General features: G+C 47.0%; 1 protein-coding gene across 1 annotated transcript in view; it reads left to right on the top strand.

Moving 5' to 3' along the window:
* The window catches only part of LOC140193142 (uncharacterized), a 99823-nt gene extending 76508 nt beyond the window's left edge, over positions 1 to 23315 (top strand). Inside the window, exons 3-4 of the mRNA XM_072250557.1 lie at positions 13414 to 15685; positions 21527 to 23315. Coding sequence (XP_072106658.1) covers positions 13414 to 15675 — 2262 coding nt within the window. The 3' untranslated portion in view covers positions 15676 to 15685; positions 21527 to 23315. The remainder of the gene's footprint in view (positions 1 to 13413; positions 15686 to 21526) is intronic.
* The last annotated feature ends 1068 nt before the right edge of the window (positions 23316 to 24383 follow it).

The raw sequence follows: 24383 nt of genomic DNA, 5'->3' as shown, positions 1-24383 counted from the left end.
TGCAGAGAGATTTGGCAAATTGATTTATTAGTGTCATGTGTACCAGGGTACAGTGAAAAACTTTTCTTGATACTGTCCATATAGTCAAACTATTATAAAGTACAAGGCAAAACAATAAAGAGTGCAGGACAAGTGTTACAGTTACAGAGAGAGTGCAGTGCAGGGAGACAATAAGGTGCAAGGACATGGCAAAGTAGACAGTGAGGTTAAGAGTCCATTCTGATGGTACCAGCGAACTGTTCAATAGTGGGATAGAAGCTGTCCTTGGGGATGATGGTACCTGCTTTCAGGCTTTTGTATCTGCGCAGTGGGAGGGAGGAAGAAGAGAGAATATCCAGAGTGGATGTTCGCCTGGCGGCCTGTACTTCAGAGTCTCCGGGAATGGCTCGGAAGACGTGCGTCTTCGTGGTGTGGCCTTGGGCCCGTGGGTGACCTGATTCCTCGTCAATGTCACTTTCTGAAGCACTGAGGGAGATCGAAACATTGAGACGGGGTGTGGCTGTCGGAGGCCTCTATACTCGCACGATCGCTCTCTCGCTCTCTCTCTCTCGATGTGACAGAGGATCAAAGATTCTTGAGTCGTGGGAACTCAAAGAAAGTGATGCTGCAGATTGTAACATTGAAGCAATGAGCTCTTGGCCTCCCCTCTCACTGTGAAGGAGCAATGTCTCTCTCCTTCTTCAGTGAGAGAGAGCCTGTAGCATGTCAAAGTGCTGGGTTATGGGCTGTAGTTTCCGACGGACTCTACAGGCTTGCTATTTCTCAGTGGGTTGTGGTCGGGGGGGGTGCTGATGCTTCCTGCTGGAACAGGTGGGGGGGGGGAGATGGAGGGGGAGGGTTGATGCTTTGCAGCCACTTGTGTGTAGGGGAGGGAGGCTTTGGGGTTTTAACAGCTTTGTCATTCATCCTTTGGGTTTTTTTCTCTCTCAGTTTTGTAGATGTCTGTGAAGATGTTGTGGTCCGGTCCATGAAATCCGCATTCCGGTTCACGGTCCGGTCCATCAATTCCTTATTCCGGGTTTTCCTGTTTTCCCTTGTTCCATTGGGTGACTTAATTGAGGCACATTCTCGTTTTGGGCGGGCATATAAATACCTCTCAAACCAAGGATTCCCTGCTGGACTGTTCCCTTCCCCTTCCTTCTGAAGCTTCACCTGCATCCCTGGCAAGTTCAACTGCCAGACTGAGACCGGAGCCTTGCCATGCCAAGATAAGGAACTATCTATTGTTGAGTTTGGAACTATCATGTCCCTGTGTTTAGTGTCCGTGTTAAAGAAGAGTCCCAGCCCTAGGTCCCGTTCCCAAGGAGGGGGCCTGACTCTGTGTTCTGTGTTCCTGTGTTCCAAGTTCCAGGTGCCGTGTTCCAGTCCTGTCCAAGTCCAGTCCAGGAGTCCCTCAGCAGTCATCCCGGCCTGGCATCTGAGAAAGGGTCCTGGCCCTGTACCCAAGAGCCTAACCAAACCTAGTCCTAGAGCCTCGCCCAGCCCAGGAGTGCCTCGCCCAGTGCTGTAGCCTAGACACGTTCAGTCCTGTAGCCATGTCTTGTCCTCGCCTAGATCTGGGGTCCGAGCCCGAGTCAAGACCCAGGTTCTAGGTCCCTGTCCAGTCTCTGGCTCGGAGTCCTAGTCTAGACTCCAAGTTCCTAGTTCCTCATCCAGGTCCTGCTTTCCTCATCTTAGTTCTAGCCCAGGCCTTGTGTCCTTGTCTTGTCCAGGGCCTGTGTCCATGTCCAGCATCGTTTCTTCCTGACTTCCCTTGCATTCTTGATAATCTTAGTCCAGTTCCTAGTACCTCAGTGTCTGTGTCTTGCATCTGGGTCCGCTACCAGCACCCCTTGCAACAGAAGAGTAAGGATTTCAGGTTGCATACTGTATACGTTCTGTGACATTAAATTGAACCATCGCATGGTGTGGTCTTTGATTGTGCTGGCTGCTTTAGCAAAGCAGTGAGAGTTGTCAACAAGAGGGGAGACTGAGTTTCACGATATGCTGGCCCACTTGGCCTTGCAACTCTGCAGTTCCTTGTGTTCTCTGCACAGCGGGTCCCATACTAAGTTGCAATGCATCCAGGTAAGAGGCTTTCTATAGTGCATTGATAAGAATTGGTGAGGGGCAGAGGAACAGGCCAGATTTCTTTCTCCTGAGGAAGTAGAGGCACTGGTAAACTTTCTTGGTCATGGTGTCAACATGAACTGGCCAGGACAAGTTACAGGTGATGGGACAGATGTGGGGAAATGGGACTAGCTTGGAGAGACATTATGGTTGACAGAGGCAGGATGGGCAGAATGGCCTGTTTCTGTACTGTATAACACCATAACTCCAAGCTGTAATGATATCCCCTGCCCAACACTGGAGCATACAGGCCTGATCCGTTCATTCACCACTCGTGAGGAAACCCTGTCACATCACTAACTCTTGTATATTAGGAGTAGCTCAGGATCTCGAGCTCATCCCTGTGGTACGTCCCTTGGCCACAGTAGGCCAGCTTGGGAAAGGTCAGAATCAGAATCAGGTTCCACATTTATCGTGGACTGTGTTGTCTTGTGGCAGCAGGACAGTGCAATACATAGAGTATTGTATCATTTCTTAATGTATGCATTACTAAATGACAATAAAAGAGGACTGTGTGTCCTCATAATCTAAATCTAATAGAATATACTGTAAATTATAATCAGAAATATATATATTAAAATAATTAATAGTAATGCCAAAAGAGATCAAAAACAGTGTGGGGAATGTCTTAATCCTTATCTAAGTCATTGAGGTACTGTTGTAAGTTGCCTCAAAGACTATCAGCTGCATTCACATCCAGAGTGCGGAACAGTTTTGGGAGGTTGGTGATGAAACATATCAACTCCTGCCTGAGAAGTGACTTGGATCCACATAGGGCAGCAACAGGTCCATGGTAGATGCCAGCTCAACAGCTCTTCACTCAACCCTGGAACATCTGGACAGTGAAGATTCATACATCAGGATGTTATTTATTGACTACAGCTCTGCATTCAATACTATCATCCCCTCAAAATTAATCAATAAGCTGCAACACCTTGGCCCAAATACCTCCTCCTGCAACTAAATCCTCAATTTTCTCACTTGCAGACCCCAGTCAGTTTGGATTGGCAATGAGATCTCCTCCACCAGCACAGGTGCGCCACAAGGCTGTGTGCTCAGTTCCCTTACTCACTTCACACTTGTGACTGTGTGGCTAAGCACAGCTCCTACGCCATATTCAAGTTTGCTGATGACACCACTACCGTAGGCTGAATCAAACGTAGTGACGTGTCGTGGGAGTACAGGGAAGAGTGAGGAGGTCCTGAAAGGTGAGTTCAGGGAGTTAGGCGCCAAGTTAAAGGACAGGACCTCCAGGATAGCAATCTCAGGATTGCTACCAGTGCCACGTGCAGGCGGGTTTAGAAATAGTAAGATAGTGCAGATCAACACTGAAGACATGGTGCAGGAGGGAGGGCTTCAGATTTATAGATAATTGGGCAGTTTTCCAGGGAAGGTGGGACCTGTTCCGGCAGGACGGTTTACATCTGAACTGGAGGGGGACAAATATTCTTGCAGGCAGGTTTGCTAGAGAGGCTCCAGTGGATTTAAACTAAATACAAGGGGTGGAGGGGAACCAGAGTGTAGGAACAGATGTAGGGGAGAAGGAAGAAAAAGAAAATAGTAAAGTTGTTTGCACCGTTAGTGATAAACAAAGAGTAAGAGGTGGAAAATTTCTTAAATGAATTTATTTTAATGCGAGGAGCATTATAAGAAAGGTGGATGAGTTTAGAGCATGGATTGATACCTGGAAGTATGATGTTGTAGCTATTAGTGAAACATGGTTTCTGGAGGGGTGTGATTGGCAACTAAATATTCCTGGATTTCATTGCTTCAGGTGTGATAGAATCGGAGGGACAAGGAGGGAGGTGTTGCATTGCTTGTCAGAGAAAATATTACAGTGGTGCTCTGGCAGGATACATTAGAGGGCTGGTCTAGGGAGGCTATTTGGATGGAATTGAGGAATGGGAAATGTGTAATAACACTTATAGGGGTGTATTATAGACCACCTATTGGGGAGTGAGAAATGGAGGAGCAAATTTGTAAGGAGATAACAGATATTTGTAGTAAGCACAAGGTTGTGATTGTGGGAGATTTTAATTTTCCACACATAGACTGGGAAGCCCATACTGTAAAAGGGCTGGATGGTTTGGAGTTTGTAAACTGTGTGCAGGATAGTTTTTTGCAGCAATACATAGAGGTACCAACTAGAGAAGGGGCAGTGTTGGATCTCCTGTTACGGAATGAGATAGGTCAGGTGACGGAGGTATGTGTTGGGGAGCACTTCGGGTCCAGTGATCACAATGCCATTAGTTTCAATATAATTATGGAGAAGGATAGGTCTGGACCCAGGGTTGAGATTTTTGATTGAAGAAAGGCTAACTTTGAGGAGATGCGAAAGAATTTAGAAGGAGTGAATTGGGACAATTTGTTTCATGGGAAGGATGTAATAGAGAAATGGAGGTCATTTAAAGGTGAAATTTTGAGGGTACAGAATCTCTATGTTCCTGTTAGGTTGAAAGGAAAGGTTAAAAGTTTGAGAGAACCATGGTTTTCAAGAGATATTGGAAACTTGGTTTGGAAAAAGAGAGATATCTACAATAAATATAGGCAGCATGGAGTAAATGAGGTGCTTGAGGAATATAAAGAATGTAAAAAGAATCGTAAGAAAGAAATCAGAAAAACTAAAGGAAGATATGAGGTTGCTTGGCAAGTAAAGTGAAAATAAATCTAAAGGGTTTCTACAGTTATATTAATAGCAAAAGAATAGTGAGGGATAAAATTGGTCTCTTAGAGAATCTGAGTGGATGGCTATGTGTGGAACCAAAAGAGATGGGGAAGATTTTGAACAATTTCTTTTCTTCGGTATTCACTAAGGAGAAGGGTATTGAATTGTGTAAGATAAGGGAAACAGGTAGGGAAGCTATGGAAACTATGATGATTAAAGAAGAGGAAGTATTGGTGCTTTTAAGGAATATAAAAGTGGATAAGTCACCAGGTCCTGACAGGATATTCCCTAGGACCTTGAGGGAAGTTAGTGTAGAAATAGCAGGGGCTCTGACAGAAATATTTCAAATGTCATTAGAAATGAGGATGGTGCTGGAGGATTGGCGTATTGCTCATGTTGTTCCATTGTTTAAAAAGGGTTCTAAGAGTAATCCTAGCAATTATCGGCCTGTGAGTTTGACGTCAGTGGTGGGCAAATTGATGGAAAGTATTCTTAGAGATGGTATATATAATCATCTGGATAGACAGGGTCTGATTAGGAACAGTCAACATGGATTTGTGCATGGAATATCATGTTTGACAAATCTTATTGAATTTTTTTGAAGAGGTTACTAGGAAGATTGACGAGGGTAAAGCGATGGATGTTGTCTATATGGACTTCAGTAAGGCCTTTGACAAGGTTCCACATGGAAGGTTAGTTAGGAAGGTTCAATCGTTAGGTATTAACATTGAAATAGTAAAATGGATTCAGCAGTGGCTGGATGGGAGACACCAGAGAGTAGTGGTGGATAACTGTTTGTCAGATTGGAGGCCGGTGACTAGTGGTATGCCTTAGAGATCTGTACTGGGTCCAATGTTGTTTGTCATATACATTAATGATCTGGATGATGGGGTGGTAAATTGGATTAGTTAGTACGCAGATGATACTAAGATAGGTGGCATTGTGGATAATGAAGTGGGTTTTCAAAGCTTGCAGAGATTTTGGGCCAGTTAGAGGAGTGGGCTGAAAGATGGCAGATGGAGTTTAATGCTGATAAATGTGAGGTGCTACATTTTGGTAGGACTAATCAAGATCGGACATACATGGTAAATGGTAGGGCATTGAAGAATGCAGTAGAATAGAGAGATCTAGGAATAATGGTGCATAGTTCCCTGAAGGTGGAATCTCATGTGGATAGGGTGGTGAAGAAAGCTTTTGGTATGCTGGCCTTTATAAATCAGAGCATTGAGTATAGGAGTTGGGATGTAATGTTGAAGTTGTACAAGGCATTGGTAAGGCCAAATTTGGAGTATTGTGTACAGTTCTGGTCACTGAATTATAGGAAAGATGTCAACAAAATTGAGAGAGTACAGAGAAGATTTACTAAAATGTTACCTGGGTTTCAGCACCTAAGTTACAGAGAAAGGTTGAACAAGTTGGGTCTTTATTCTTTGGAGCGTAGAAGGTTGAGGGGGGACTTAATAGAGGTATTCAAAATTATGAGGGGGTTAGATAGAGTTGACGTAGATAGGCTTTTTCCATTCAGAGTAGGGGAGATTCAAACAAGACGACATGAGTTGAGAGTTAGGGGGCAGAAGTTTAGGGGTAACATGAGGGGGAACTTCTTTAGTCAGAGAGTGGTAGCTGTGTGGAACGAGCTTCCAGCAGAAGTGGTAGAGGCAGGTTCAAAACTGTCATTTAAAGTAAAATTAGATAGCTATATGGACAGGCAAGGAATGGAGGGTTATGGGCTGAGTGCAGGTCGGTCGGACTAGGTGAGAGTAAGCATTCGACATGGACTAGAAGGCCGAGATGGCCTGTTTCCATGCTGTAGTTGTGATATTGTTAGTTGGTTATATTGAAAGCAGTGAGCTGGCTGCTGGCTGTGTGCCCAGAGACCAGAGTTCTCACAGAGAGCTCAGAAAAAGCGAGGCAACAGACTTTGAACACCATAAGTCAGTGAATTGTTTTGTTATGTCTCCCTCTTGCTGTGAAATGGAGACATTTCTTTTTTCCCTTATTAGGGAGAGAGAGAGTCTGAGGCCTGTCAAATTACCGGATGAACGAGTAGTCTTTGGGGTACTGCAAGTCTGTGTCTTTATTGATGCTTTGCTGCACCCTTGAGTGCTCGGTGGGGGGTGCCGATGCTTCTTTACTGGTGGGGGTTGGGGGGCCGTTGCTTTGCTGCTGCTTGTGCATGGGAGGGAGGAGCTTGGGGGGAATTTGGGGTTCTAACATTCAACTGTCATTCATTCTTTGGGGCACTCCTCAGTTTTCATGGATGTCTGCGAAGAAAAAGAATTTCAGGGTGTACAAAGTATATTGTATACATTTCTCTGACAGTAAATGTACCTTTGAAACCTATTGATGAATCAGCGTGCAGGAGGGAGGTTGAAAATCTTGCTGAATGGTGCCGCACAACAACCTGTGAATGTTACTGATAGTCATTGAGGCAAGTTACCACATTCTTCTCACTGTTTCTGCGTTACTGTTATATCCTAAGCTAATTATTTTAATATATATTGCTCATTATAATTACTCAATGTCAGCAAGGCCAAGGAGCTGATTATTGACTTCAGGAGGAAGAAACTGGAAGTCCACGAGCCAGTCCTCATTGGGGATTAGAGGTAACTTTGAATTCCTCCTTTAAAAGAGCCGTCCTGAGCCCAGTTACGATGAACGCACAGCAGTGCTTCTACCTCCTTACAAGTCTGCGAGGATTCAGTATGACATCTAAGGCTTTGACAAACTTCTATAGATGTGTGGTGGAAATTATATTGACTGGCTGCATCACAGCCTTGTATGGAAACGCCAATGCCCTTGAACAGAAAATTTTACAAGAAGTAGTGGAGATGGCCCAGTCCATCATGGGTAAAGCCCTCCCCACCATTGAGCACATCTACATGAAATGCTGTGGCAGGAAAGCAGCATCTGTCATCAGGGACTCCCAGCACCCAGGTCAGGCTCTTTTCTCATGACTTTCATGAGGAAAAAGGTACAGCAACCTCAGGACTCACACCACCAGGTTTAGAAACTGTTACTACCCCTCAACCATTAGGCTCTTGAACCAAAGGGGATAATTTCTCTCAACTTCTCTTGCCATATTATTGACATGTTCCTACAACCTCTGGACTCACTTTCAAGGACACTTCATCTCATGTTCTCCATAACAGTTGCTTATTTATTTATTTTTATTATTTCTTATTTATTTCTTTTGTACTTCCATAGTTTGTTGTTTTTGCACACTGTTTTTCCTCCCTGTTGGGTGCCGTCTTTCATTGATTCTGTACTGGTTATTGTTCTATAGATTCACTGCGTATGACCGCAAGAAATGTATATGGTGACATGTATGTACTTTGATAATAAATTTACTTTGAACTTTTGTCCTATCAGAAATCTAATGGAAGAGGGGAAGATGTCATAGTCCGGTCCGTGAAGTCCATGTTCTGGTTCACGGTCCAGTCCATGGTTCCTTATTCCAGGGTTTCTAGTCTTCTCCAGCTTCTGTTGTCGCCGCACGTTTCTTGTTTTGGGGCTGAGACGTAAATACCTCTGCAAACCAGGGATTCTCTGCTGGACTGTTCTGTTTCCCTCCCCGTCTTTTCCCCCGTGCCTGACCTCTGCCTGGATACCTCGCCTGCCTCTCTGCCTGCTCACCTAGCCTGGATATCCCACCTGTACCACTGAAGTTTTACCACCAGAGCAAGACCGGAGCCTTGTTAGGTCAAGATAAGGAACTGTCTTTCGTTGTATGGAATTGTCTCTCTGTGTCCACGCCTTCGCTAGGTGGGTCCGGCCGTTTGCCGCCACCTTATGTTGGGATCTGTCTCTTCATGTTCAGCGTTCTGTGTATGAGTCTCAGCCCTATGTCCTGTTCCCAAGGAGGAGTCCCGGCTCTGTGTAATGTGTGTGAGTCCCGGCCCTATGTCCTGTTCCCAAGGAGGGGTCCCGGCTCTGTGTTCCATGGTCCTGTCTCTTCCAGTCCAAGGCTCTGTGCTCCTGAAGGCCCTTGTCCAGTCCGTGCCTAGTCCAGTCCTATCCGAGTCCTGTCCATGTGCCTTTACCTGTCCTTGTGTCTTGCCCTACCCAGGAGTTCCACACCCAAGCCATGTCCAGTCCTGTAGCCTCATCTTGTCCTCGCCTAGTTCTGGAGTCTGAGCCCGAATCAAGTCCCAGGTTCTGGGTCCTTGCCCAGTCTCTGGCTCGGAGTCCATACCCAAACCTTGAAGTACCCTAGACACAAGACCAAGACCCCAGCCTGCAGGCCTCAAAACCAAGACCTCAGCCTGTCTCCAAGCCTTAAGCCTCAAGACCCCAAGCCTGTCTCCAAGCCTCGAGCCTCAAAACCCCAAGCCTGTCTCCAAGCCTCGAGCCTCAAAACCCCAAGCCTGTCTCCAAGCCTCGAGCCTCAAGACCAAGACGCCAGCCTCCAGTCCTGCAGTTATGTCATGTCCATGCCTGGTTCTGGGGCCCGAGCCCAAGGCAAGACTCAGGTTCTGGGTCCTTGCCCAGTCTCTGGCTCGGGGTCCAAGCCCTAGTCTGCTCCTTGTCTGTATCCTGTCAGATCCCTACTCTAGTCAAGTCCTGTTCCTTGTACTTCAGTGTCTGTGTCTTGCATTTGGGTCCGTTCCCAGTGCCCCCATTGTGACAGAAGAAGCTGTTTCTGAAACGTTGAGTGTGTGTCTTCAGGCCCCTGTGCCTCCATCTTGATGGCTTACATGAGAAGGCAGCACGCCCCGGGTGATGTCGGATGTATGTACGCAGAGATTACAGATTCTCCCTTAGACCGTGTGGCTTTCCATGGGGTGCCCTACCAACTACAGGTACTCATATCCCACGAAAGGGAACGCTAATTGACTGTGTAAGTACCCTCGGGGGTTTAGGCAAATCGCAGTGCCCGGAGGGAGGGAGGGGACGGAACGTGGGCGGAGTTTAATCCTGGGAGTTTTTTTAAAAGATGAACGTGGAACCAGTGCGCATGCGCAGACGTTGATGGTCGGTGTGGATTTGTTGCGTTTCCGAGTTTTCGATTCGATCACTGTTTGCCTCGCACCGATTTCAGGCTAAAACGCAGTTCTCCACCCTCGCTCTCCTCCTTTCTTCATAAATAAGATCACAGTCGCTACGATCTAAACCACAGAACAGTTCTAGAATCTACAAGATTTTGTTAAAGATTATCACCAGATCATCCGCGATGTTATAACCACCTTTAGGATTTATTCGCTACTTCTTTTACCAACTTTTCCTGAACTACTTTTTTATTGATACTTATTTCCTTTGCCCCTCATTCTCGGTTCACCTATATTTCACCAGTTTTTTAAAAAAACGTTTAATTCCTCCGCCTTTTCCTGTTCCTTCCATCAAAGATAAATCAATTACCTTCGTCAATCTGACTTCCCAATTTGCGCATTAATATACCTGCTTAATAAAAGAAGTTTCGGAATCAGAATCATTTATTGTCTGTGTGTGAAACAGACCAGCATTGATTGTGGTTCGGTGCCAAGCGTAAAACACAGAGCACCATCACAGACAACACAAGAGCAACACACATCAAAGTTGCTGGCAACAGGAATTCTGCAGATGCTGGAAATTCAAGCAACACATATAAAAGTTGCTGGTGAACGCAGCAGGCCAGGCAGCATCTCTAGGAAGAGGTGCAGTCGACGTTTCAGGCCGAGACCCTTCGTCAGGTCTGACTGAAGGAAGAGTGAGTAAGAGATTTGAAAGTGGGAGGGGGAGATCCAAAATGATAGGAGAAGACAGGAGCAGGAGGGATGGAGCCAAGAACTGGACAGCTGATTGGCAAAAGGGATATGAGAGGATCATGGGACAGGAGGTCCGGGAAGAAAGACAAGTGAGGGGGGGGGGGACCCAGAAGATGGGCAGGGGGTATGTTCAGAGGGACAGAGGGAGAAAAAGGAGAGTGAGAGAAAGAATGTATGTATAAAAATGAGTAACAGATGGGGTACGAGGGGGAGGTGGGGCCTAGCGGAAGTTAGAGAAGTCGATGTTCATGCCATCAGGTTGGAGGCTACCCAGACGGAATATAAGGTGTTGTTCCTCCAACCTGAGTGTGGCTTCATCTTTACAGTAGAGGAGGCCGTGGATAGACATGTCAGAATGGGAATGGGATGTGGAATTAAAATGTATGGCCACTGGGAGATCCTGCTTTCTCCGGCGGACAGAGCGTAGATGTTCAGCAAAGCGGTCTCCCAGTCTGCGTCGGGTCTCGCCAATATATAAAAGGCCACATCGGAAGCACCGGACGCAGTATATCACCCCAGCCGACTCACAGGTGAAGTGTTGCCTCACCTGGAAGGACTGTCTGGGGCCCTGAATGGTGGTGAGGGAGGAAGTGTAAGGGCATGTGTAGCACTTGTTCCGCTTACACTGATAAGTGCCAGGAGGGAGATCAGTGGGGAGGGATGGCCAGGAGGGAGATCAGTGGGGAGGGATGGGCCAGGAGGGAGATCAGTGGGGAGGCATGGGCCACCTTATATTCTGTCTGGGTAGCCTCCAACGTGATGGCATGAACATCGACTTCTCTAACTTCCGCTAATGCCCCCCCTCCCCCTCGTACCCCATCTTTTACTTATTTTTATACACACATTCTTTCTCTCACTCTCCTTTTTCTCCCTCTGTCCCTCTGAATATACCCCTTGCCCATCTTCTGGGTCCCACCCCCCGCCCCCCGCTTGTCTTTCTTCCCGGACCTCCTGTCCCATGATCCTCTCGTATCCCTTTTGCCAATCAGCTGCCCAGCTCTTGGCTCCATCCCTCCCGCTCCTGTCTTCTCCTATCATTTTGGATCTCCCCCTCCCCCTCCAACTTTCAAATCCTTACTCACTCTTCCTTCAGTTAGTCCTGACGAAGGGTCTCGGCCGGAAACGTCGACTGTACCTCTTCCTAGAGATGCTGTCTGGCCTGCTGCGTTCACCAGCAACTTTTATGTGTGTTGAGAGAAAAAGAATATGTGTATATAAATAAATAACGGAAACCAACAGTTTACAAGACACTAACACAAATAGCCATGAGTAATCAACAATTAGCAGAACGGCCACATGCATAACCGTTAAAAATCAAACTTAAATAAATGTGAATATATGAACAGTCTATATAATTTCCAACAGAAGAAGGAGAGCAGGGAAGGCCATTGAACGGGTGTTGTGCAGGGTGGTTAGGGTATGACACCGGAGTCAGTGAGTTGTGTTGAGAAATTGGACCGCTTCCGAGATGACGTGTGGTTCTAGTGGTGATGGACTTTTAGCGTCTCGCTGATGTCAGTTCGGCGATTAGATGACTGCTGGGGCGGGCAATTTTTTCAGCTTTTTTTCTTCGCTCTGACGATTAACATGTGGGTAGCTGACAGTCAATGATCTTCGCCGCTGAGCGAGCCGCTCGCTGCAACCTGGACTTGGAGAGAGAGGAGGCGGCTGGAAACCAAATGGTGATAGCGGTGGTCACAACACTCTCGATGATGGGGCTGACTAACAATTCACCAGGACACGCCCTGAGATGTTAATTTTCCTAAACTGGCGTAGGAAGAACAATCTCTGCTGACCTTTCGTAGGGATGACCGTAACGTGCTTGTCCCACTTCAATGTATTGGTAATGGTAGTCCCCAGCCATCTGAATGATTCGATCAGACACAGCCTGAGCACTGATTTCCAAGGGGGAGGAGGTAGGTAATTGTCGGTGGAAGTAAACCTTCATTTCCACTGTCTTGATAGCATTAAGCTCCAAGTGGTTACGAGCGCACCATGCGGCAATCTTTAGGATGTTAATAGATTTGTCTGTGGAAGTATGGTATAAAATGAGAACGGGGCGGGGGGGGGGGAGGAGGGTGACAGAACACAGCCCTGGGGAGAGCCTGTGCCTATTGACATTGGATCGGTCAACTAGGAGCCCAGCTTTACATCCTCTTTCCTTCCTGTCAGGAAGGTCGTAATCCATCGACAGGTACTGTGGGGTATAATTAGTTGGGTTAGTTCACTGTCGAGCAACTCCAGAACAATGGTGTTGAAGGCGGAGCTAAGATCGTCACGTGGATTCATAAAACAAATAAATAACCTGGCAAACAGTTGGCCGAATTAAGCCACCCGATTATCAGAATATTTACTGGCGATTTTTCAGCTCCTTCTGCCGGTCTCAAGTCCAGGTCTCTCTGTGGTTTCCCCGAATTCCGTTGGTTTCTATTGCATACGAAGGTTAAAGCAAGGGATACAGGAAGCTCATGCCTACCTTGCTACCTACAATGCTCCGCGCTCTGGAAACTGCTCTACTCGCCGGGGCCAACAGGACGCGCATGCGCGCTAGTGGGCCCGCAGTGCTTCCTGGGCCGAGCTGGCGGCGGGACCTTCGGTAAGAACCAGACCGGGAGACTCCCCGGGGCCTGGGAGCGCCGGCGGAGGGTGGGTGGTCAGTGAGCGCCGGCCGGGACTGCCCTAGCATGGTGGCATGCGGCGCTTTTGGAGCCAACACCGAGTCTCCCCCCAGCCTGGAGCTCCTCCTCGGGCTCGGGCCCTGATGCAGCCTCGGTGTTGATTGAAGCCCCGGCCGAGTTCTGGCTGGGGAGGGACCGACATCAGGCTGCGTGACCGGGAGGGAGTTCACCCATTACCGCCCCCGCCCTCATCTCGACAGCAATGAACCCACTTCAGTGCTCTGAATGTGGGAGGCACTTCAAGAGACCCAGCGACCTGGTGAAGCACCGACGAATTCACACCGGTGAGCGGCCATATACCTGCTCCGAGTGCGGGAAGGGGTTCACTCGCTCGTCTGATCTGCTGAAGCATCAGCGAGTGCACACCGGGGAGAGGCCGTTCACCTGCCCCGAGTGTGGGAAGGGGTTCGTTCAGTCATCCCACTTGGTGAGGCACCAGCGAGTTCACAACGGGGAGAGTCCGTTCACCTGTCCGACCTGTGGCAAGGGCTTCATTCAGTCTTCCAACCTGGTACGGCACCAGCGCGTTCACAACGGGGAGAGCCTGTTTATTTGCTCCGAGTGTGGTAAGGGATTCACTCAGTCGTCCCATCCTTTGATACAGCAGCAAGTACGCCTTGGAGAGAGGCCGTTGACTTGTGCTCAGTGTAGGAATGGATTCACCGGGGAGCACTTCTCAATCTCTCAGGTTAACCACGTTGATAAGACTCAGCAACTTCTCCCAAAAAAATGCAAGGAAGAAGAACAAAGCATGTGCCCTTCTGCAGGCGGCTCGCCTGCTTTTGTGGAGCAGAATACAGACGATGATTATATTCACGCCAGTGAGGGACTGTTTGCTTACCACTCTGTGCGCCATGGGCATGGTTTCAGGTTTACTGATTGTACCTCACAGTTGATTAAAAAGCTTTACCAGCCCGAATCTTCATCCGCATGGACAAATTCCGAGGAAATTATTTGCAACGTCTTGGCGCCCTTGTCAACCGAAGAGGTACTAGCTGATTTAGACCAGTGTTCATTTATTTCACTTAGCTTGGACACGTCAAACAAGGAAGATCAAAAGCTGTTCCCGGTCCTGGTGCGTTACTTCCTGCCAGTGACCGGGGTCAAAACGAAAATCATCGCGTTTACCTCGCGGCCAGGTGAAACGTCGGACTTGCAAAGCGAATTTCTCCTTCAGCTGATCAAGAGCAATAATCTCGGCGAGAAACTGGTGGGGCTCTGCGCGGACAACGCCAATACGAATCTCGGCGGCACGAAGCGCGCTGGGAGGAACGGCGTGTGGCACAAGCTGCAGGCTCACCTCGGCAAGGAGATCTTCAGCGTGGGTTGTGGGACTCGCATCATTCACAACTGTCTGCAGACAGCAGCTGACTCACTCCCGCTCGACGTGGAGTGCTTTGCCGTGAAAATTTATAAATACTTTCATATTTATACTGTTCGTACAGAGGAGCTGAAAGACTTCTGCCGATTTGTGAGCCTGGAGTACTCTAAGTTGCTGGAGCACGGCAGCACACGGTTCCTTTCCCTGGGCCCGGCACTCGACCGGATTCTGTTGATCTTTGAGGGGCTGAAGGTGTATTTTCTCTCTCAGGAAAAGTGCCCGACACTGTTGACGCACATGTTCAACAATCCCTGCACCAAGCTGTGGCTTGCTTTTGTGAGTAAGCAGATCGCAACCTTTCAGAAGACGGTGGAGGCCATTGAGAGGAACGATTCCTCGGTGATGGAGGTCGCCCTGCAGATCCGAGCCCTGCGAGAAAACTTGGTGGAGGGGCTCAGGGAAAAGTTTGTCACCTCGGACACAAAGATCCTGTTCCAGTGTCTGGTTGAGGATGGGGAAATCACTGAGGAGAAGTTCTATGGTGCCGTGGAGAACTTCTTCTCGACGGCGGTGAGCTACCTGGATCGGTGGAGGTCGGCCTTTGAGTGCGCCGAGCTGCTGGACTGGGCCTTGCTGAGGAGCGTGCCCAAGTGGGAGGACATTCAGGGCAGCCTGGCCACCTGCCAAGCCAACATCGCCTCTCTGCGCGTGATAGACAAGAAGCGCCTCTTCGAGGAATGGGGGAATTCGAAGCAAGCCATTTCCAGACTCCTGCCTGTCTGGAACACCGAGAAGCTGCCGGCCTCCGAGAGGTGGTGCCACGTTTTCCAGGAGATGCAGCGGAACGGGTTTGCGTACTCGCACCTGGCAAAGGCCGTGGAGTTCATACTGTGCCTACCGGGCAGCACAGCCCCCATTGAAAGACTCTTCTCAGCGATGAGCACTGTCCTGTCGCCTGACAAATCACATCTCAGTATTCCCACAATGAAGGCCATCTTGCTGGTGCAAGTAAACTTTGACCTTGACTGCTTGGCCTTCTACGATAAACTGTTGAAAGACAAATGGACGTTACAAAAAATTGCTTCAAAAGACAATTACAACACCCAGGAAGCCTTGCACTGTAAAGAAGAGAAGGCCAGCTCTTCCAAAGAGCAATAGCTACCAAACCGTAAGTACGCTTTCTCGTCAAGTTTAAGTTTATTGTCATGTGTATGGCCAAATGAAACGATGTTCCTCTGGGACAAGGTGCAAAACACAGTAGATACATTGCGTACCGCTGCACTCATCACATCACATACCGTTACAATCTGCCACACACAGTCACAAAATCAAATAAAGACATGATCATATAGAACACCGAACGCAACAACAGATTCTTCGGCCCACCAAGTTGTGTCTACCTTTCAACCTACTCCTAAGGTTATAGGCATCCGTTAGTCTCATGAGAGCATGGATTTGCGCCTTGGAAAGTTTCCAGGTCGCAGGCCTGGGCAAGGTTGTATGGAAGACCAGCAGTTGCCCATGCTGCAAGCATCTCCTCTCCACGCCACCGATGTTGTCTAAGAGAAGGGCATTAGGACCCATACAGTTTGGCACCGGTGTCGTCGCAGAGCAAGGTGTGGTTAAGTACCTTGCTCAAGGACACACACACTGCCTCGAGCTAGCGACCTCCAAATCACTAGACGAATGCCTTAACCACGGCCACACGCCAACACATCGAACTTTTCCCTCCTACATAGCCGTCCAGTGTTCCAGCTACCATCTCCCAATCTAAGTTGTTCCCTGATGTCCCTAGTGTATCTGGCTCATTGTTGCCAGAAACCTTTCCACAAGACAAATGGTTTGTTTGCTCTGACCAGTTATGTACAGTGCCTTGAAAAAGTATTCAGCCCCCGACCCTTTGTTGACGTGACTGAGTACTACAACCAGGGATCTTGACCAATTTAACTGAGAATTTTTATTTGTGAATCACATGCTCCTTTTTCCACAGTAGAGCCCAGAAAAACAGGGAAAATTGTAGAGCGCGAAAACCTAAAAATTCAAAAGCTGAGATGTCAGCGGTTCGAAAGTATTCATCCCCCTTTGCTCAGAACTAGATGGACCACGTCTCACAGCTGTTACTGTCAGTAGTCGTTTTGGATAAGACTATTAGCCTGGTACAAGGTGAAGGAGAAAGATTTGCCCATTCATCCTTGCAAAATTGCTCGAGCCGTGCTGGGTTAGGTGAACAGCGGTGGTGAGGTCTTGCTAGAGAAGTTCGATTGGGTTAAGGTCAGGACTCCCAGCCACTCAAAGACATCAATTGCCTTCACTGGAAGCCACTCCCTGGTTGCTCTGGCAGTGTGCTTTGGGCTGTTATCCTGCTGAAAGACAAACTTCCTCCCCAGTCTAAACTTTCTGGCAGAGGCGGGCAGGTTTTTATCTAGGATCTCTCTATATTTATCTCCCAGTATTAGATTTATGCCACCTGTGCTGCTTTAAAAGAAAGACATTCCTTACCCGTAAACACTTTGCAAACATCACCTGGAAGATGCTGTAAAGATGTGGAAGAAAGTCTTGTGGTCAGATGAGATTAAAGTGGAACTTTTTTAGCCTCAACACGAAACGGTATGTGTACATAAATCTAATACTGGGAATCAGCCAGTAACACCTTCCTTTCTTCAATGTATGGTGGGGCTAGCACCATACCATGGGGATGCTTCTCAGTAGCAGGGACTGGAAATCTGGTCAGGATTGATGAGAAGATGAAAGCTGTTAAGTGCAGAGTGATCCTGGATAAAAACCTGCCAGCCTCTGCCAGAAATTTCAGACTGGGGAGGAAGTTCGTCTTTCAGCAGGATAAGGACCAAATGCACACTGCCAGAGCAACCGTGAAGTGGCTTCAAATGAAGGCAATTGATGCCGTTGAGTGGCCCGGTCAGAGTCCTGACCTTAACGCAATCGAACGTCTCTGGCAGGACCTCAGCATTGCCGTCCACCGCCACTCCCAAACTAACCTGACACAGCTTGAGCAATTCTGCAAGGAGGAACGGGCAAATCTTGCTTCATCACATTGACTTCTCCAAAAAGACTGCTGACTGTAATAGCTGCGAGAGGTGATTCAGCAAAGTACTGAGCAAAGGGGATGAGTACTTTTGAGCTGCTGATATGTCAATTTTTAATGCTTTACGACTTTCCCTGTATTTTGGGCGCTACTGTGCAAAAGGATTATGTGACTCTCAAATAAAAATTCTCAGTTAAATTGATCAAAATCCCTGGTTGTAATACTCGTGTGAACAAAAGTTGGGGCTGAATACTTTTTGAAGGCACTGTACATCCTCACATTTCAGTATCATTCTTGTAAATCTCCTCTGCATTGTCTGCACTGCCGCCGTAACGTTTTGATGAAATAAAGGCCATTTGCAGAGCTGTGTAGTCTTACTGAGAACTAATAGGTTTGTAAACTTTTCAGTGCAAATAAACATAGAACCTCACATTGACACTCAGTGAACTGAAATTTCAAAGACAAAACTAGACAAATTAAGTAGGAGTTTGTTTAAAACAATCAAAACAATATTAATAGAATCTATTCACACTGCAGACCTGAGCTAATTTTTGAAAACTTTAGCTCAATGGTTCAATTTAGTATCGGAGATGGTATACAACCTGAAATTCTTACTCTTCACAGACATCCACAAAACAGTAGGGAAAAAAATTCCTGAAGTATGAATGACAGAAAATATTAGAACCCCAAAGCACCTCTTCTCCCTCCCATGCACAAACACCAGCAAAACCATTGACCTGCCCCCTTCCCCTCCCGCTTGCTCCAGCACAAGCATCGCCCCACCACCATCACCCACCACGCAAGCAATAGCGAGTCCCCAAAGGGACCACGATCCTGAGTCCGTCAAAAACTACTGTCCATCCCAACACTTCAACATCTCAGACAGACCCTCTCTCTCTCTCTCTAATGAGGGAGAGAGATACCGCTCCTGCCCCAGCAGACGAGAGGGAGGTTGACAGCTTGCTGTTTCAACGTTACAGACTGCAGCGTCGCTTATTCGAGATCCCCTGTCTCGAAGGCTTTCTTTCGACAATGGTGTACGTTGTGAAGGCAGTCAGACAGAGATCAATCAACTAACATGATGCCTGACGTGCTACAAATGGCTCTGGTAGAATTAAAATAAATCTTCATTGAATCTGTCATTTTCTTTGCAGGTAATTGTAAATAGACCATTCATGTGTAGAATCTCAAATTCATTTTCCTCTCCCAAACCCACAAACCAGATTGCAAGACTAATTGAGCTCAGCTGACAAAGTGGTTAATGTAAATGGGGAATCGGCTCCACACGAGAGCAGGAGCAAATGTAAGCAACTCCACACGAGCAGGAGAAAATCAGCGCACTCGCGCGTTAAAAGAATCAATGATTTCATAAACCGTGGAGTTGGAATTGGCAAAATGACATTAGAAGTTAAACACAGGATTCCTGCTAAGAACTCAAAAGTTCAAAGTAAATTCATTGTCAGTACCTTCTGTACCTAATAAAGTGGCCACTGAGTGTACGTTCGTGGTCTTCTGCTGCTGTAGCCCGTCCACTTCACGATCCGACTCTCAGAGATGCTCTTCTGCACACCACTGTTGTAACACTTGGTTTTCTGAGTCACTGTCGCCTTCCTCTCAGCTTGGGACTATCTGGCCATTCTCCTCTGACCTCTCTCATTAAGAGGGCATTTTCGCCCTCAGAACTACTCCTCATCGGCATCCTCCTCCCTCTCTGTTTAGTATCGTCAGGCTCTGATTGGCAGTTTCTGCCAGGGTTCTGGTTTCCAGTCTGACGGCTCAGCAGATTTTCCTCAGTTGTATTCTGATGATGGGTAGAAGGTTTGTGTTTCGTTACTGTGTTCTTCACCAGCTACACCTCGTGGAGACGTGGAGACTGCTCCTCAGCTGCGGCACTCCGTCCCAGTTTTCAAAATTCAGATTCAAAGTTCAGACTAAGTTTGTTATACGTGTCACTGTGTATCACTCTCAGATTCACTTTCCTACAGACGTTTACGGGAAAATAAAGAAATACAATAGAATTTATGAAAAACTCTACATAAACAAAGACTGACAAACAAGCAATGTGCAACAGAAGACAAATCATGCAAATAACAAAGAAATACAAAGTTTCAGACTCATTTACAGCACAGAAACAGGCCCTTCAGCCCATCTAGTGCAGGCTGAACTATTAACCTAGTGCCATAAAATACAAGCTCCCTCACCCATCTGTTTATCCAAACTTCTGTTAAATGTAGAAATCAAAACTGCATCCACCACTTCTGCTGTCAGCTTGTCCCACACTCTCACCACCCCCGTGAAGTTCCTCCTCATCTTCCCCTCAAACATTTCACCTTCCACTCTTAACCCATGATCTTTAGTTCTAGTTACACCCAACCTTAGTGGAAAAAGCTGCTTACATTTACCCTATCTGTACCACTCATAATTCTGACTACCTCTATTAAATCCCCCTCATTCTCCTATGCTTCAGGGGATAAAGCAGCTACTACTACGTCGACTCAGGCCTAAGGGGCTGGCATCAGGCACGATGACGGACTCTCCACTTCTCCCTCTCCCTCATCAGTGTGTTCAGTTCATCTACATTAGCCGTGCCGCTGTCTTCTAGGAGCGTGTTGACCATAGTCTTGGGAGGGCGCCCAGGGTCCATCCTCCCGTGCTTGGGCTCCCATATGATGACTAGGCTGGCAGGTAGCTTGGGGTGGCGTAGACAGTGCCCCGCTAGTTGCAGTGTTCTTGACTCGATTTTAGTGGTGAGCATCGGTAGGTTGATGTAGAGCTCGACGTTCGTCATGTGCTGTTGCCAACTCACGTCAAGAACCATCCGGAGCATTCGTGTATAGCAACCATCTAGAGACTTTCACATCGTCTTGGTGAGTGTCCACACCTCGCATCCGTACGTGAGAATGGACTCTATAACTGCAATGAAAATCCTCTTTTTAAGCCCACTGGTCAGGTTCGACTTCCAGATTTCCTTCATGTCGTTCATAGCCCTCCACACCAGCACCTTCCGTATCCTTATGTCCTTCTCCGAACTCATCATTCTTGACCCGAAGTACTTATAGTCAAAGACTTTCTTAATGGTATCATTCTTTACAGTCTTAAGAGTACCTTCGTCACAGTTAAATGCCATGTACTCTGTCTTTTTAGCGTTTAGGTGAAGTCCAACTTTATTGCACTCAGTTTCCACTCAATAAAGCCCCAACCTACTCAACCTTTCCCTAGAACTCAGGTCCTCATTCCCGGCAACATCCTTGTAAATTTTCTCTGCGCTCTTTCAACCTTGCTAATGTTAAATAAATAACGCTGAGAACACGAGTTGTAGATTCAGCAGTTTGGCATGATGTTGCTAAAACTGTTACCCTGTCTTTAGACATCAACAAATTCCACTGTTGGTTTTCAGAGCTTCAAATGCACAAATTCCTCTGGCAGTTCATCATTCCAGGATAGGCACGTGTCTGCGCGGTGAACGAGCTTTGTAGCACCTAATGTAGGGTTTCTCAGGGCAGCCACAGTTGTCGCTGTGTGTCGTGAGGCTGGCCGGCTGTATTCGAGCACAACACCATTTTATTTTGATGCCATCTTGCAGAATTCCTACTTTGCCTGTTTGTCAGACCCCCAGCTCCCAGGGCATGCCCTTTTCTTACTGTTACCATCAGGTAGGAGGGACAGAAGCCTGAAGGTACGCATTCAGCAATTGAGGAACAGCTTCTTCCCCTCTGCCTTCTGATTCCCAAATGGACATTGAACCCATGAACACTAACTCACTTTTTTAATATATGTTATTTCTGTTTTTGCATGATTTTAATCCATTCAATATACTTGTACTGTAATTGATTTATTTATTATTATTTTTTCTTCTATATGATGTACTGCAGTGAACTGCTGCTGTTCAGTTAATAAGTTTCATGACACATGCCGGTGATAGTAGACCTGATTCTGAACCCCTGTTTATTGAAAATTTTCTTTCAGGAACATAGATGTATGCCAAAATCAAGTTATGCTTCATTGCGAGATGCAACTGATATTGGGAGTCAAGTCAGAAAAGAAGGGAGAGTTTGGCACCCAAAGTACGGGACCGTTTGGATAAAACTGGGGAGGATGGTCTCCATTTTAACATGGCCACCCCATCCAGGAAGATCACATGGGGACGGGTTTTGTTGGTGTGAGAAGGATTCACTTGGTCATTCGGCCAGGTAGCGAGTTCCTACCAGAGAGAAGTTGCGAATTCAGGAAGAGGTTCACTTGTACTCTCTCCACGGTGAGGGGAAGGATGAACTAATTATGATGGTACATTGTGAGGAGGGACTACTGCGGGGAAGGGTTTTCTGCCGAACTGCCATCCAGCGACGCAGCAGCAAGTCCGCACGGGGAGAGGCTGTTCATCTGCTCCGAATGCAGGAGCAGATGCGGCCATTCTGCAGAGGCTTCAGTATGTCGTAAGAATGGAACGCTTGGCGTGTGGATATTTCAACGTGGCAGGGGCACAGTTCTGTAGTTGCCGCCACGGTCGGTGGCCGCCCAGGTTCAATGCTGGTCATCTGTGGTTTGCTCTGGTTGGGACAACGGGTCTGAAGTTTTCTATTCAGTACTAAGTTAGTGAGTCAGCCTGGGCAATCAACCCCAAGAGCTGCTGGAACCCCAGCCACATCAGCTGGGGAATTGGGTGAATTTAGGTGGTACCGATATTAATGGATTGTTATATTAAAAAAAAATCGGGTTCATTCATGAAGCTCAAAGAGAGGAAATCTGCCTTCCTTCCCTGTAATGGTGATCCAGCCCAGGTTGGTGTTAGCGGGGGTGGATGATAATTCCAGATGACTGGGCTGCCCCAGCACCATCCCTGAACAGCCACCAAGAGAGTATTCAGATTTACAAATATATATTCAACTTTAAAAGCCCTTTGGTTGACAATATTGTGCTGACTTTCTGACCTATTCTAAGATCAATCTGACCCTCTACATAGATGTACATGGGAATATAGTTGTATGGGGTATGAATGGGATCCGGGATCAGCCATGATGGAATGCTGGAGCAGACTCAATGGGCTGAATGGCCTAATTCTGCTTCTATGTCTTATGGTCTTGTAGCTCTCCATTTTCCTCTTATCCGTGTGCCTAACTAAGTTTCTTAAATGCCTCTAATGTATCTGCCTCCATCACCACCCCTGGCAGAACGTTCCATACACCTGCCACTCTCTGTATATTAAAAACTTCCCTCTGACATCCTTCTCCAGTTTCCTCTCATCCTCTTGGAGTTTCCACCTTGAGAAGAATTCCCTGATGTGTCGGCCCCTGGCACCACCCAGGGCAGGGTGTACCACACCCCATGGATGTCGGACACGGGGATGGGATACGCGGGTTCCGTCTGTAACAAGTGGAGTTGAAGTTGCTGTCCATGAATCAACATCTGCTGTCCCCTTGTCCCCAGGACCAAAGCAGATAAGTGGAACTGATCTGGTTACAAGGTGTTCACAAACTTGTCCCATTGTAAAATACTTGGAGATCTGACACAGTTGCATGAGGTTTAAGTGAATTTATAATCCTGCACTGGGCATAAATACTGCTTTGCAAACTAGCACTAAAATTATACACTTGTCCCCAAATTTTTTTTTAATTCTTTACAACCTGTATTTTGAAATGTAATCACTTGAAAAAGTATTTTTTTAAGAAGACTTTGAATTTCAGGTTCATGTGTGTTTCTATCGATATTTAGCACTCTGTACAGCGTTTATCAGGTTCATTAAATAATGTTTATGCTGCTGCTTGGTGTGGTGTCTGCGGGGGCTCCGTCTGTCTGACCGGCTGGTCGGTCAGCTGCTGCGTGGCATTACCGAAGGTGAGGTCTTCAACGGGTGCAGAGGTTTGAACCTCTCCCTGGTAAAAGATCAATAACACTGTGAAATGGCCAGCTGGGGAACGTTAACATTTGCTGGCATGCTGAGTATTTCCAGTGCTTTTTATCTGGGTGAAAAAAGGAAAGGGTGGACGCAGCATCTACAAAAAGATATCTTTTGAATACAATGGACAAAAGCTCATTGTAGTAATCCAGGAATCACAAGACTGAGAGTTCTCTTTGGTGGGGGTTAATAAGGTTCAAAGATTCATTTTATTATTGAAGTGTGTACACACAATACAACTCTGAGATTCATCTTCTCCAGGTAGTCATGAAAGACTGGAAGTCATTGAAAAAAGAGATATCAGCCTCCCCCCCCCTCCCCCACATGGAAAAGAAAAAGAAACAAAACTCACAAAGCCCAAACCCAGCAAAACCAGATCGCCCAGCAGGACAATGGACAGAAAGCAGAACAAATAAATGCAACACACAAAGATTGCTGCAGGATCTCAGTGGGCCGGGCAGTCTCTGTGGAGGGGGAATAAACAATGGATGTGCAGTGCTGCCTGCCAGGCTCTTGCGCACCGCTGATGAAGGGCGGTGCCTGTGTGTGACCGTTTCTCACTCACTGTTCCTGAGGGAAGGCTCCTACATTTGAGTGATCTCTCTCTCCCTCGAATCTGTCAGAGGGTGATACTGAGGTTCTGCGATTGATAGACTAGACTGCAGTTCAGATTGGGCTCTTTCAGTTTCACATTTGGTATTCTGTGTTTTCATCCGTTCTTCCTTGTTGCTCTTTGCGCAGTTATTTTTGCACAGGGATGTTGGTTTGGGGGTTGATGTTCTTGCTGCTGTTTGCATGATTTGTTTTCTTGTGCAGGGGTTTGGGGTTGATGTTCCCGTTTTCCCATTTACGTCTTTTTTTTGCGCAGACGGGTTGATGTTACCGTTTGTGTGATTTGTTTTTTTGCTCAGGGGGTTGGGATTTGAGGTT

Source organism: Mobula birostris, unplaced genomic scaffold (genome assembly GCF_030028105.1).
Source record: "Mobula birostris isolate sMobBir1 unplaced genomic scaffold, sMobBir1.hap1 scaffold_396, whole genome shotgun sequence".
Classification (NCBI taxonomy): Eukaryota; Metazoa; Chordata; class Chondrichthyes; order Myliobatiformes; family Myliobatidae; genus Mobula; species Mobula birostris.
Note: the sequence above shows the minus strand (reverse complement) of the source record. Positions and strands in the feature narration are given on the sequence as shown.